The 15,919-nt window shown below is 39.2% G+C and overlaps 1 protein-coding gene across 1 annotated transcript; it reads right to left on the reverse strand.

The window, feature by feature from the left end:
- Nucleotides 1-7,076: 7,076 nt before the first annotated feature.
- Nucleotides 7,077-8,378, reverse strand: LOC145983012 (uncharacterized). Its single transcript, XM_083116294.1, has one exon. It carries the CDS (start codon nt 8,376-8,378, stop codon nt 7,077-7,079), a length of 1,302 nt encoding a protein of 433 aa, XP_082972420.1.
- Between the last annotated feature and the right edge of the window lie 7,541 nt (nt 8,379-15,919).

The following is a 15,919-nucleotide window of genomic DNA, read 5'->3' on the forward strand; positions in this document are numbered from 1 at the left end:
TCTGTTTTCTTCTTCCCAAGATGAACACAGGTGCGTATTATTAACTGCTGGTTTGCTATCCGATAGTCACTTTAGGTTCCTCTGAAAAATAAAATAAAAGATACAATTAAAATTGTTTTATCTAGAAAAACTACAATTAAATTTTTTATTTATTTTGGTGAAACAAAAAAATATAAAATTATAACCAAAGATTTTTTACCTTGGGTTGCAAATTTGAAGTTCCAAGCTTGAACAATTGTAGTTTTCAATGTTTTTCACAATAGGTGAGACTTTTTTTCTAACATATCTGTCATTCAAAGAAGTATTATTTGTAAATTGGGATAGAAATTTGTTCAAAGACTTTCCATGTGTTCTGTGTGTGATGTAAAAAAGACAGTAATGCCCACATACGGTGCTGTTCAAACCTTGCAACCGGATTGGGTTGAACAAAAAAGATAGAGTATTGTTTTGCAGAAAATTACGTACTTGCGTTATTTGTGGTGGAACCCCAAAACTGTCAAAATATTCTCCTTTTCTTGAGGAGTCGATATAAATAGCAACCCAATGGGTTCCGGGTTTATAGTCGGGGTCTGTGTTTACAATTATAGAAGCCGGCGTGGTTACATTATAAGGGAGTCTATTAGAAGGGTATACACCAATGTGCCTCTGATTAGGGAGTTGTCAAAGAAACGATAGTAGTTGAATTGTGTCCATATTTCCAACGTGCAAGCACGTAAGCGTTTGAGAGTGAGCAGGCGAATGTAGATTTGATATGTGCCTGGTGAAAACAGCGAGGTCCAGTTATATTTTTCAAGAGTAAGTTTATGGAAGGGCAATTGTGGTAGTTGAGATCTTCAACTTCCCTGTTGAGCAGAAATGTTAAAAATCGGGTTCTCTCTGAACCTTTACAAAATAAGGTTTGGTAAGGTGCTAGAGCATGTTGCATTAGACGCTGTAAGGAGGAAAAAGGAACTGCTCCATCAGACCAGGATAGCCCGTGATGGTTTCTCTGTAGCCATTTAACAGTTTGTAGATTTTTATAGGAGAGATTTTGTATAGGATATGGGGGTTGAAGGAACCAATGAACTGATTGACTACCATCACCACTATATATAGCTATTTCCTTTGGTATAAATGTTTTGTCTACATTAAAACCCTGCAAATCGACTACTACAAAACCCATCTTTTATTCAACTGAAATAGAATGAACAATGGACTCACCTTTTGTACTATTAGTTTGTGTAGTCGGTGATGACGTTGCGATCCTTGTCCACCTCGAGTAGATTCTGAAACTCTCCGTACACCACACTGTTGACTGTCTCTGCCAATGGTGTATTGAAATGGATTTCCATCCGGACGGTCCCATGTCGTAAAAGGTTCCAATGTGTTGAAGTGTGAGCTGAGAGGTCAGGAGTTAAATCGAATGCAAATAGAGTATATCCATTCCCGTAGTCTTCTCTGGAGATTCCATTCCCATCGTTCTGATATTGTATCCCGGTACTGTCATATAATGTCTGATAGGCACGGAGAGATAGATTGTTTTGAAAATCAGGTTGTAACGGTGTAGACGGTATTTGTTTTCCATCCATATACAGACATAGAAAATTGATATTGAAATGTTTAAAATTGAATGGGTAAAGGTAAAAAAAAAGGTAAAAGTGCTCCCCTGTGCATAGCACCACGCCATGAAGGCGTATAGGGGGTGTGGGGGTAACGCCCCACACTTTCTTGATCCGGTCGTGAGTGGGGGTGATGTGATCAGCATCACGCCCCTGACCGCCTTTACCCCCCAGGGTTTCCCCCAGGTACCCATGTTATTCGATGCTGGGTGGGCGCCGGGGCCGCTTTCACCGTTAGAAAAGTTCCCGGATTTGAACCGGCCGGGGATCGAACCCGGGACCTTGAGCATGGTAGTCAGTATAATCTCCATTGAAAGCAGTATTAGTTACAAAACCGATGATTATACGTTTTGGAAGCTGTCCGAGAAATAAGTTGTCGACGGTTTTGTTCAAAATTCCTCTTGGAAAAGTTACCACCTTCATATGCACACGGTTGCAGTTGCTTTTTGTAACATGATGGAATGTGCGATTTTAATGCTGGGGTTCAGCGATACTTTTCTAACGAATAAAGTTGCATCTTCGATTTGAATTTTGAATGTGTTATTTTCTGCCATCAGACAAAAAGAATCCTTGGCCCGAACCAACTTCACACGCATCTCGACGTTGTTCAGAAGAAGACGTTCCAGGTTGAAAATATCACAGTGGAGATGACCAATCAAATCCAATGATTTACTGTTGGAAATCAACTTTTTTCTACTCTTAAAACCTTCGTTTTCATCCCCGTTTACAGAATCCATGTATCCTGGGGTATCCTTGAACCATAAACATGATGTAAGATGGGATTCTTTTGCAGCAGGGTTGTAGTTAAGAAGATTCTCAATGTTTGCTCTGTATGGGTATGTATAAGATGGTGATGTAACAAGTTTCTGATTAAGAAATACATCAACTTGATTAAAAAGAGAATGAATAAAATTGTTGACAGGTGCAACTTTATCTGGAACGGTGATTGTTGTATTATCGGAATTATAAATTTTTACTTTGACATGAAGAAAAGTATGTGGTAGATCCAAGTAGTCTTCGCCATGCCCTGGAACCGAAAATTCTAAGGGAGCATCATCCTTGATGGAAGACAGTGGCTTGTATGAAATAAACTGTCCAGATTGTATACTTGTCTGCGTCGGGGGGACGGAGAAAATTTCCAATTCCGAATTTGCACACTGACATGAAAGATTGTTAATAAAAGACATGTTCCAGAGAACCTTATTCTTTGACAATCAAAGTAAAACTAACCAGTTTGTACCTCTGTGAACGACGTTATGAGAATAAATCCTGGTGAGATGTTTTAAGCAAATATATCCATCTTTGTTTTACGTGCAGTCTGTTTTTCTTCTTTATATTTTTTCTTGACGATTCACTTATTTTCTTTTTTGTATTACTGTTGTTTTTCTGTTTTTTACCAACATTTGAGAGTTTTCTTTTTTTTCTGCCTGAACCAACCATAGTTTTAATTTTGTTTTCAGCTTTTCGTTTCAATCTGTCTCCTGCTTCCACAAATCTTGTCTGTAACGACTGTTTTATAGGATGGTTCTGAGAAATATCACCTAATACATTGATACCTGTGTTAAGCATCTCCCTACCAACAGCTTTTGCTCCTTTGGTTATAAGTGGAACTACAGACCTAAAAAGACCTCCAAGGAAACTGCCAATACCGTGTCCTTTCTGGAAGGGTGCCCCTTGGTATATGTTGGAAACTCCATTCCCATGAAGATTGTGGTAGTGATATATGTAGGGATTCATCACTGCAGAGACCGTTTAAAGTGAAGTTTTAGCGACACTTCCCCGAAAAGAAATGGAACATAATGTAAAGCATAAAACTCAATATGTGCGTCACTACCAAACACAAAATTTCGAACATCTGTACCCACAATCTTCAGAAGTGGTGAAAAACTGTCCCCTACAATTTGAGGTTCCAATATATCACAGTAGATGAACATTTGTTGTGGTACACCTAATGCTAGGTTTGTGGGAGCAGAGGAGTGTATGCGTTGAACCCCACTTAGTTTGATAATTTTGAAAGGATCGAACCCTAGTTGTGTTGCTAGTTTTGGTGAAAACCTAATTTCGGTGAATATTATTGTACTAAGCCCCTCTTTTATAATTTCGGTGTTTTGTCTCAAAAGAATATGCTGATCATCCAAAAGGGAGATGTGAAATGGGACACCAGAGTTCTGAATTGCTGTTACAACTTGTGTCATGTCTCTATAATATCCAGCTGGGATCTTTACTTTTTTCCATTCATCAGCATCTGGATTGAGATTATAATAGATTATATTTTGCCTTTCTGTTACGTTGTACATAAAATTAGGATAGTGAATTTCGATAATGTATTATCAGGAAATATATTCATAGAACTGTTACTTGGTAATGTTATATAGAACGAAGAAGACATTATGATACTGTTTTGAGACTGGAGTAGGGTATCCACCAGTTAAACATTGACGGATAACCTCTCCATTGAACAAAAACTTCTCGTCTGGTACCTTTTCCTCTGGTCTTCAATATTTTATCAATTTTAAAAGTTTTTGGTAGTTTTACTTTTTGAAGTTCTTGTCGGTAGAATGTACCATCAACAGAATTTTTGTCCAAATCTTGAATTTTGTAAACAACAGGATTCCGTGATATGGAAACAACTCTGAAAATTTCCTCCGACCTTTTTCCTATGTACCCTTTTTCAAATGCTGATGTTTCTCTAGCAATTCTCACATAATCACCTTTTTGAAGAAAATGTCGAGTAGTTTTTTTAACACTGGGTGATGATATTTTTAAACGTCCGCTACGTAGATTTTCCCAAACTTGGAGAACATTATTTGGTTTGACTTCGCTGGGTGACATTTTGATTGTTGAATGTTTAGTATTGTTGTAAGCTTTCATTATCTTCGGTAAGTCGTCGATGTAATAGTATGACTGTTTTGATGTGAAATACTTCCACATTTTTTCCTTCAATGTTCTGTTAAATCTTTCAACAATACTTGCTTTTACATCAGGGTTTTTTGTTGTAAAATGGTGAATATTACTGTTCTTGAAAAATTGTCGGACTGTAATATTCAGAAACTCTTTTCCTTTGTCTGTTTGAATAGTAATTGGTTTTCTTCCATCTGGATTCTGTAGAATACTCCGGAATGCTTTTATTATACTTGAGGCTGTTTTGTCTGGTAGAGGAACTGCCCATGCATACTTGGAGAATGTGTCAATAACTGTCAACATATATTTATAATTTTTGTTGTGGGTACTAATACCTCTCAAGTCTACAAGATCTGCCTGCCACAAATCATCAATATTGTTAACGATGTATCGATTCCGAGGGAATTTTCTTCTTATAGGTTTATGTATTGTGTAGGTTTCCTGTCCCTGTAACCATTCTTCAATTTTTTTTGGATATTTTTTGTTTGTAGCCCTCCATATTTTGTCTAAGGTGGAATACCCTGCAGGGTTGGAGACGTTATAATAAGTGTTCCTTAAAGTAGAATTCATTACTCACAAATAATAGGGTGACTGTGTGTGAGAGATATTAATAGTTTAGCCAATTGGATGCACTATTCTTTTTTTTAGATGGTTCCATTTTAAATTTCTCTATTAATTCCCAACGTCGAGAGTTACCAATAATTTCCTGAGGAATATGCACATTTGCAAGGAGTCGAGAGAAGATATTGTTACCCCTAGGGTTACTATTCTGTCTGTTTCGTAATACATCACTGATAAGGTGTATGATGTTACTACCAGGGATTAACTTCTCATATATTTTTGTTTCCCCTCGAGAATCCCATTGGATATCACTGCTTGTTTTCAGACGACGATACAGCAATTCTGCTTTGGAGTGAAACTTTTTTGGTATTGTCGATATTATTTTTTCATAGATAGGGTCTGAGATATCACTTCCATGTTCCACTTCTTGATCTGGTTGTTTACTTACTTTTTCATTTTGATGTTCCATTTGTGATACTATGGGGAGTTTGATAGGGGTGTTTAATTTTTGAACAAAATGAAGATATTTACCGAGAACTTGATGGTACTTATTCCATTTTTCTTCATCAGATAAATTTTTTTCATCCAATATTTTACCCATCTCTTTATCCAGATTGGAGAGTGGTACAATGTTTTGATGCTGGTGATGTAGTTTTCGAAATGTATCTTGTGGTACCAAAATAATTTTATCTGCATACTCCATTATTTAAAAAGACTAGAAAAAATTCCACCAATTAAGGGACCGATGAGATACGGTAGAAATCCGCCTGCCTGTATAATATACTTTTTTTTGTTCTTCCACGATGTTCCACGCTTAACTAGTTTTCTTAGCACTTGCTTGTAACGAGAAAGTTTATTTTTCTGACTGCTGTTTAACGGAACATTTCCTTTTAAAGTATTGTGGGCACATTCACAGATGTCGTGAACCAAGGATTCATCTGCATTCTTGAGGATGGTCTGTCTGATTCCAGATTTACATTTGGATAAAGTTCGGAGTAACGCCCCGTTCATGATCGTAGGAGACATTGTGATAGAATGATATTTCTCCAGAGTGTTTAATATACTTATTTAGGTACATAAACATAATTATGTTCATCATCGGGAAACACACAGGTTCTGAATCGAAACTTTTCTGGTGTGGTTTGTTTGAGATCCATAAGGCGGGGTTGTAGCATCCTTGTAAATTTCAACGAAAAGTTTTTTGTTTTCAGGATATATTTGAGAAGACAAACAACCAATCTGACCTTTATCCCTAGGGTTTTTAAAGCAAACAAGATAGTGGCAGTTCAGAGATATATCGCGGGATCCTTTGCTCTGATGAAATACATTTTGAGAGAGAAATATTAAACTGATATTCCTGTGATGGCATCCTTTTGTGAAAAGGTCAACAACTCTATTATCTGCCTCTCTCATCAGATCGTCAAGTATAATCAAATGAGGTCCTTGTTCTACTGTGTATGTATCCATGTTGGGGAGTCCTTTCGAAAAGTGCACATCACTTGAAACTCTACTGTATAATGGCTGCCATTCACTGTAACACCATGTAATGTTCATAAAATCCAAATTCACTAAACTCTTCAGATGTGTTAAAATCCTCGAAACAAAGTTTGACTTTCCGCATCCAGATGGTCCAGCTAGAATCATTGAAAATGGATGTTCCCATTTGTACTCCATTTTAAAATTAATACCCGATTATTTTTTCAGAATTTAGATATTTACAGAGATTCTGCACGTGGTGGTGTCCGGAATGCTTCTGTTAGATTTTCATTGTTCTCTGTTTCTTTTGTGGGATAACGTACCCAAACGGCACAGTGTTGATATCCTCAACAATTCTTCCTTTTGTATAAACCACCCTTTGGATTTTACTTTCGGGTCTGTTAAATACTCTGAAATCTTTACTTCTAGATATCTTCCTCCTATTGTGAACAATAATTTGCTGGGTCTTGTGAAATACCATATTCTTCAGGGATGCTATATTTATTTTCTTCCTGTTTTCATAGTTAAGGGTGATACCTTTCACTTTGCAGACACTACTTGGGTGGTAGGGTTTTTCACAGTAAATGCATATGATTTCGGGCCTGTGGAGACAAACTCTGTAATGTAACTCCCTTCACCGTACACTTCCAATTCATCGGTCATGTCACCAAGACAGTTACCGGTCTCTGGTTCATATTCTCCATCCCTGGAAATGTATATAACACTGTCTGTGTCGTAGTATAACACACGTTTCTCCAAATTCTCCAGATACTGGTAAAGGTGAAGTCGTGCTCCCGCCGTGGTATATGCAGCAATAACTACATTCACAGTGGCTAGTTCGGCGACTGCCTCCTCTGTCTGCTGCCAGTTTATAACCAAAGCATTTTCATCAATAGGTAAAAGTGCATTAACACTAATAGAGGGATTAGTAAGTGCTGTATACAGCTCAGATGGTTGTGATACAATAGATGTTTTGGGTAAATTACACCTCTGTCCAAATTTTCCCCAAAAACTGTTCAACATCAGCTTGGCAAGACAGCGTTTTCCAGGGTTCACCTCAATTTTATTGTAGTCTAGTAGAATTCCTTCCTTTTTCTGATATTCTGCGATGAAATCAGTCTTTTCTTGTTCGGTTATACAATTAGATGGCCACCCACTAGCTTCCTGTTTCATTTTTAGAAACTTATTTATGTAGTCCACAAACAAACCCCCTTGACCTGTTTCAGAATCGAAACTTGTTACTTTATATTGCCAGACCTCGTACATCTTTACAATTTGGTACCCTTTCTGCACTGCCTTTCTTACTTCGTCTGCAACCCATGTACCTGTGAAACACCTTTCTTCTAGGGTATGTGAGCAGTCCTCCTGGTTATCTTCTTCCACACAGATTCTACATAACGCGAAAAATAATTTACCTTTCATTTTCATAGGTAGCACCGGGTGGTAGAGATCTTTTGGGGGTAAAACAGTACATAATACAAGCCCCTCGATTTGGTCAATATTGGGGCAGTTTTTGTCGAGAAATATTGTTGGATGGCCTACTGGGAACTTCCCATACTTGCAAATGTAAGGGTAGAGAGAGCAGATATCAATATATTTTATCTTTTCAGTGCCACCAGCTTTGTAGTATAATTTTGCAGCGTTAGTTCGACCGCCAGTAAGACTTGCTCTGGGGTCCAAAGGCTTCTGGATGGTCATCGGATGATGCTTCACAAAATCTTCAATTTCAGGGTGATCTTTTTTCATTTTTTTCCACTCGCATTCCCACATCACTTCGACCTTGTAACCACTTTTCTCCAGACGACTGGTAACTCTCTGTGTCCTCTCTCTTCGGGCATTCATTGTGTCACCCCCACCTAACTGCTCTCCACCGTTTTTGTTACCGTAACATCTCTCACAATAATGGTAGTAACATCCGTGAAATTGTAACACATGACCTTTTCCTTCAGCATCTTCATAATTCCTAAGATTTTTCTTTCCCTTCCTTTCCCGGCATGTTCGATAAATACTTTTCTTTTTCTTTCCTCGTACACAAGTCGCTCGATAGCTGCAATGGATTGCTTGTCACCCCACCGGTACCCTGTGGCCGGTATCACGCCAATTGTATTCTCAGGTAGAAACTTTCTTCTGTACAAAAGGTTGCACGCACCAGAGATAGTCACACCTTCTCTCCAAACATCAATACCGTTTTCCCCTAGGAACGTCTCTCTAAACTTCATACAAGCCAATCGAAGAATCTCAACATCTTTGATGCAGTACTCCACAAGTTCAGTTTCAGCGTTAAAAATAGAATTCTTCTCTTGTTGTTCGTGATACCATTTCTCAAACTTTTGCTTTTCTTCCAACTTCATTTGTTCCGGTGCGTAATATTCCATATTAGGTAGCTGTCCAATATAGAATCTATTTTGGGTTGTATTGAAAAGATGAGGATAGTACCCTTTTTTCATCCCTTCTGGTAAATCAAATGCCTTACGTAGACTTGATAGAGGCATAGGTAGAAAATTGAGTGAATCTAGAAACCGTATGTGACCCTTTTGCATCAGCAAAATTTTCGAACCATTCATGATAATTTCCGGGCAAACCTTGAATTTGGTGATCATAGCTCGCAGCATAAAATGTCCATCATACCCTTTCATGTTGTGGCATATACAGTATATGTCAAACTTGTGGGGTAGTCTCTTAATGTAGGAAAGAAATTCTTCTACTGGCGATTTTTTGAAGATATGTTCTCTGGGTCCACATGTGTTGCAGGGGATTGACACATCCGGAACATGTCTGCAGTCGTTGCATACTTGTTGCGCGACACACAGATTCGGTTTGTGTTCTGTTCTATCGATATAATTTCCATATTTCTCATCTTGCGTGCACTCGAGATCATAAAACACAAAGATGTATGGTTTTTTCATATCCGGTGGGGTGGATTTCTGAATATAACACAGATGACCATTCGGGTAGTGTTTGTTACATATTCTACAATAGACTTCACCACAAATATGCTTGGTTTTTATCTGGTCCATTTTAATAACTGTTAGGCACTTGGGGCATTGGTGGAGTTTTTCACAAATATTTTTTCCATTCTGTGCTTTCTGTTTATGGTGATTGAAACATTCCTCACCGTGGAATTGTCTGTGGCAATCCAAACATTCCTTTAGGTTTAGTGACTCGGCGTGGGGCTGGAAACATTTCGTACATACGCGTGGACATTGTGTATGTTTTGTAATAGAAGCATATTTTTTCTTACAGTGTTCACAGTAATAAGTACATGCAAATGCAGATGTTAATTTTTGAATTTGAATTTGAATTTAAAATTTTGGGAGCGTCAGCACTTAGGCTATTTTGCTCCCGTCACATTATACGGGGGCCAGCCCCTTATCATTACAAATAACAACTCTAGCGTTGCATAACTAAAAATGTTAAAATGTTCTGACTTCTGTTAAAAGCTGAGGCCGTAAACGGGCACTCAGCACACACAAGGACAACAAACAGGACAACACACACAAAATTATACTGGCCATAGTGCCAGTCGCCAGAGCCTCGTTAGTCTTTAGTCCAGGGTGCACTACGTGGAAGTGAGGTTGACTTTTGGGCGCCTACGTGGAAGGTCACCCCTTACACCCCGCAGATGTTAATGATGTAATAACACTGTAGTGATTTTCGTTGTGTAGAAGAAAAAGAGAAGTTCTTTTCATGTCAGTATTACCCTCAAACATGACATTCTCACCAGTAAGATCAGCAAAGACCACAATTCTATACTGTGGAAGAATATTTTGGAATTTCTCCAGCTCCGAAATACCACATCCATGTTCTGTAATAACTACACCTGCTTGCTCACATAGTTGTAAGGCTTCTGTTTTTACAATCGGACGCCCCATTCTGTATTTCTTCCTTTTATTATCATCCTTAGTTTCAGCATATGCTCGAGCAACAACAAGTGCACGTGGGAGACACATAGAATCCTTGTTTTTTATGCAAACAATCCCAGAACGTCTTCGGCAAAGTTCCTCCAAACTTTCCAATCCTTGCTTAATACGTCCAGTTCCTAAAGGTACTTTTACTCTGTGGAGATGGAAAACCAGTTGATCAGATATTAGGAAGGTGCTGTTACTCTGGAGTAGTTTCTCGAAGCTTTCCCAAACAACATCTGCCTTTAGTTCACTTCCTAGTCGGAAACTGACCCAGAAGGGGTCTCTGGGGGAATTAACATTCCTAATCGTTAACCCCACATGGTCTCGGCCATCAACATCCCTCGTTAGTAACTCCACTACCTCGTTTACACCCTCATGGATCCACTGTACAGGGTGTTCGTTATCCGGAACAGGGTGAAGACGTACATTCATCTGCCTACCTTGTAGATTAAACCTTCTATATTGACGATCAAATTCTTGAATTCTCACAAAATATTTATTTTCACTTCTACTTTCATCATTCTGCTCCTGCGTTTTCCGTGTGCCCCCACCGCCTGTTTGAATAACTTGGAAAAATTGGGTTGTATCTACTTCCGTCGGCTGATTCTGCGTTGGAGGTCCAAGAAAAGCATCTATATCACCTATTATTTTCTGGGTACAAACGTTATTATTCTGAGACATCTGAGTCACTGTCGAGGTCAGTTGAGAGGTGCAAATTTCTAACCGGGGAACATCCCCTGTTGTGTCTGTGGAAAGTTCTACATGTTTGTTAATGTCCATCAGTATCTCCTGGGTAGTTATATTTCTGTCCCAATTGTCTTCTTGCTTGTTTCGGGTTTTCCCTACTGGTCTGTCCGCCGTCGGGGGCACTCGGGTAGATTCGGATTTAATCTGGTGCAAACCTGAATTCATCGAACCCTCCCCGGTTGAATGCCCAGCAAAGTTGTTAATATCGTTTAATATTTGCTGGGTAGACAAAATATATTCTCCTTCTTGACTTTCGAATACATCACATAAATCTTGTGGGGAATGGATTTGACACTCTATTTTATGCAAAATTTCCTGTGTAGATATATTAATCAACTCAGTATCACTGTTCATATTACCAACGGTATTACTAGAAACACCTCGCATAGATGATGATGAGGGAGACGATTGATCTGGAATACAAAAAAAATACCCTTTCTGAGTTTCCACCCTTGAAAAATTATTCACATAAAACAAAATCAATTAATGCCACCACACCTTCGAACTTCTGAACCTGCACTTTAAAGTGTAATCTGAACCACTATACCGCGTACATCCACCGGGGCCACCGGTGTATAAAACCCTGGGACCCTTGATTACAAAATCATGACGTAACAAATACATCATCTACATAAAAACAGTTAAAAATATTAGTTACTTACCCATCCTTATTCTTCACTTCCACAGCCAGAATATAAAATGTATCTCGTTAGTATGCACTAGATGCTGTAAACTTCTTCTTCTTCGTCTTCACCTCGCACAAATACAGAATAAATTCATGCTTAACACGATGAACTATCGATCAAGAGTCAAACTTTTAACCACCCGCAAACAGACGCATACGTAAACTCGTATGCGTAAACCGACTAGTTTACTCGACACTGTAAATTTCTTGCTCTTTTCACGTTGACTACAGATACTTTATAACGGTTGAAAACCACAACCACGAATCATACCAAACAGTTTCTACTCGGAACTATATATACTACAAACCTCGCGTCAACTTTGTCCCTATTTACTTTTGCAAAATAAATAGAACATCGGGTATTGTTATCTGAAACAATGTTGCCGGGCCTGATTCGGAGCAAGTAAATCGTCAGCCCCTCTTATTTCCTTGCCGTTCAACGGGAAGTTTCTATTTTTTTAAACCACATTCAATATATACATATACTGTATACTGTATATATACTGTATATTTCATTAATATTCATAAATTTCTCACGTTGTTAATTCATTATGGTAAAATACGAAGTGGATCCCCTTGCCTTGCATTTTTTTTTTTAGCAACGCTCTCGCATAATAAAACACCTCAGGATCATCGAGAGTTTATAGAAACAAATAAAAATCAAGTAATTCAGTTCACGCTATTCATTCGCAATGGCTAATACACAGTACAGCCCCGTAGCAAAACTATTCGGGACTGGACCTACAGTTTCAAGTCGAATCCGAACCACTTGTGTCTCCGTAGAGTATCAACCCTGGGACACTTTGAATCCAAACCAAATAATTAATTACCATTCTGTATTATATTCACTTTATGGACAGGAAAGCCAATCGGGACTGGGCCTACAGTTTCAAGTCGCATCCGAACCACATGTGCTTCCGTAGAGTATCAACCCTGGGACACTTTGAATCCAAACCAATTAATTAATTAACATTCTGTATTAAGTTCACTTTATAGACAGTAAGCCCAGTTGGGGTTGGACCTACAGTTTCAAGTTTTAAGTTCACTTTATAGACGACAGTAAACCAAATCGGGACTGGGCCTACAGTTTAAATTGTAAATTTCCTTACGATATTCGTTCACAGTGGTAAATACGAAGTGCACCCCCGCTTTGCATTTTTTAGCAACGCTCTCGCATTATAAAACAACTTGGGAAATATACAACATTACCATAATTATTAGAATCATTATTTTTATTGTTATTACAATGTAGCCCTCAAAAATACAATCATCCTTTACTTTTGACCACCGATACCAATGACCTCTCCAACGTTGACCCCGAATAGACGCTCGTACAGACTCATTCACCGTACACATACTTCCTATCAAAACATGATCAACAAGATTTATCTGGAGCCGACAAAACCACCCTTTCTGCAACTGCTGAACTTCAACCCAACAAACATACTTGACCAATTCCCCCTACTAAGTCGATGAAACCTGATGATGTCAAACACCACAAACACTCACGTAGAGTCACCAAATCTATCAAACTTTAGGACGTTAACCCTCAACCCCCTTGCTACATACATACATCTGTCATGCTCCGCAGGCCAGCCTTATCTATAACTTTGTCTACAAACAAGAGATAGACTTCACTTGGCTCCATCATCGACAGACGTCCGGGCGACAGGTTGACCCCACCAAACCAAAAACACACTCCGCTCAATTCTTATCTATCACATAGTCAACAAAACAATACGTCAGGCCAGCAATACTATCAACCCCATCCACACACAACAGAACATCCCCAGCCAAAATTAAATCAAACTCCACTGGAAAATTCCAGTGACCCGTGTCAATACAAATACACACTTGTCTCATTCCATACAAATGTCAACGCACCGTCTTCCACAGCATCCACGTGGTTAGCTTATGCCGTCCAACGCTACAAATCCATAGTCACGTCACCATAAACACTACGTAGAGTCACGTGACCCGTGACGTCACAAAAGTTAGGTTAACTTAGACCCTCCAAGACTACAAGCACATAGCCACGCCCCCCGTAAACCTATGTAGAGTCACGTGACACGTGACGTCACAAAAGTTAGGTTAATTAGACCCTTCAAGACTACACACACATAGCCACGCCCCCCCTTAGTCACGTGACACGTCTCGACCAATCAGAGGCCTTGTGCTCAGGTGACTCCTTACTACTCTTTAGTGACCTGTCCTTATGCTACACAGTATTTTTGAGACTTGTCTTTTGCTGACACGTTCTTGTAGCGAATCGTCCTACTGCGACCGTTGATTTAACGGTCTGCCATACGGCGACCGTTCTTTTAACGGTCTGTCTTTCGGCGACCCAGTTTTTTCGCGACCTGCCACTAAACTGTTTTCTTGAAACTTGTTATTTGGCGACTCGTTCTCTTAGCGACCTATCCTTATGCTACACAGTCTCTTTTTTTACTTGTTTTTGGCTACCCATTCTTTTATCATCGTGTGCTTATGCTACCGACTAGTTTTACGACTTGTCCATGTGGTACAAAGTGTGTTCGAGACTTGTCCTTTGGCGACCCGTTCCTTTAAAGATCTCTCCATATGCTACCTAGTCTTTTTTCAACCTCTACATATGCTATTCATTGTTTTTGAAACTTGTCCTTTGGCGGCCCGTTTTGTTAGCGACATATCCTTATGCAACACAGTCTTTTTGAGACTTGTACTTTGGCGACCCGTTCTTTAAAGGACCTGTGCTTATGGTGAACAGTATTTCCGACACTTGTCCTTTCGATCCGTTTCTTTAGCGACCTGTCTTTGTGACTCCTATATTTTTTGAGACTTGGCCTTTTTGGACCTGTTCCTTTAGTGACAGTATTTATTGAGACTTGTCTTTTGCTGACATGTTCTTGTAGCGGATCGTCCTACGGCGACCAGTTTTCTTAGCAACATGTCCTTGTGCTAAAACCTATTTTAATGACCTGTCCATATGGTATACCAACCGTCGAAAGAAATAGTAGGCAAATTGTCCATCACCATTATCATTCAGTACGTTTTCCACAATGTGATGATCATGAAAAACATCCATAGGCAGAGGGCATCATCTGCTATGTATGAACATAAATTCATTCGTTAAAACAACAAAGGGTGTGGAATAAAGCGCAATGAAAATGTAATGGATAATTTGCCTGTGATTTTCTTTGCCGTTGACTGTACAATTCGTTTTTGAGACTTGTCCTTTAACGACCCGGTTCCTTTGGTTCTTTTAGCAATGTATCCGTATGCTACCGACTATTTCCACGACCTGTCTATATGGTACAAAGTATTTGTGAGACTTGTCCTTTGGCAACCTATTCCTTTAGCGGCCTGTCCTTCTGCCACCCAGTCTTGTTGCAGCCTTTCCATATGCTACACACTATTTTTGAGACTTGTCCTTTGGTGACTCATTCTTTTAGCGACCTCTTCTTATTGCACCCTTTCCATATGATACACACTATTTTCGAGATTTGTTCTTTGGTGACCCATTCTTTTAGCGACCTGTTCTTATGCTACACAGTATTTTTGAGACTTGTACTTTGGCGACTCTTCCTTATGGTAAACAGTATTTCTGACACTTGTCCTTTGTTGATCCGTTTCTTTAGGGACCTGTCGTTCTGACTCCCTTATTTTTTGAGACTTGGAATTTGGCGACCTGTTCCTTTAGTGACCTGTCCTTATGCTACACAGTATTTTTAAGTCTTGTCTCTTGCTGACATGTTCTTGTAGCGGCTCGTCCTAATGCGACCGTTGATCTAACGGTCTGCCCTACGGCGACCGTTCTTTTAATGGTCGGTTTTACGACGACCGTTCTTTCAACGGTCTGTCCTACGGTGACCCGTTCTTTTAACAGTCTGTCCTACGGTGACCCGTTCGTTTAACGGCCTGTCCTATGGCGACCCATTCTTTTAACGGCCTTTTTTTTGTTACCCAGTTTTTTCGCGACCTGCCACTACACTTTTTTCTTGAAACTTGTCCTTTGGCGACTCGTTCTGTTAGCGACCTATCCTTATGCTACACAGTCTTTTTGAGTC

Source organism: Lepisma saccharinum, unplaced genomic scaffold (genome assembly GCF_977018435.1).
Source record: "Lepisma saccharinum unplaced genomic scaffold, izLepSacc3.1 HAP1_SCAFFOLD_544, whole genome shotgun sequence".
Taxonomy (NCBI): Eukaryota; Metazoa; Arthropoda; class Insecta; order Zygentoma; family Lepismatidae; genus Lepisma; species Lepisma saccharinum.

What these genes read in the sequence shown, in the direction of transcription:
- LOC145983012 (XM_083116294.1), bottom strand. Translation starts at nt 8,378, where the DNA reads ATGAATGCCCGAAGAGAGAGGACACAGAGAGTTACCAGTCGTCTGGAG.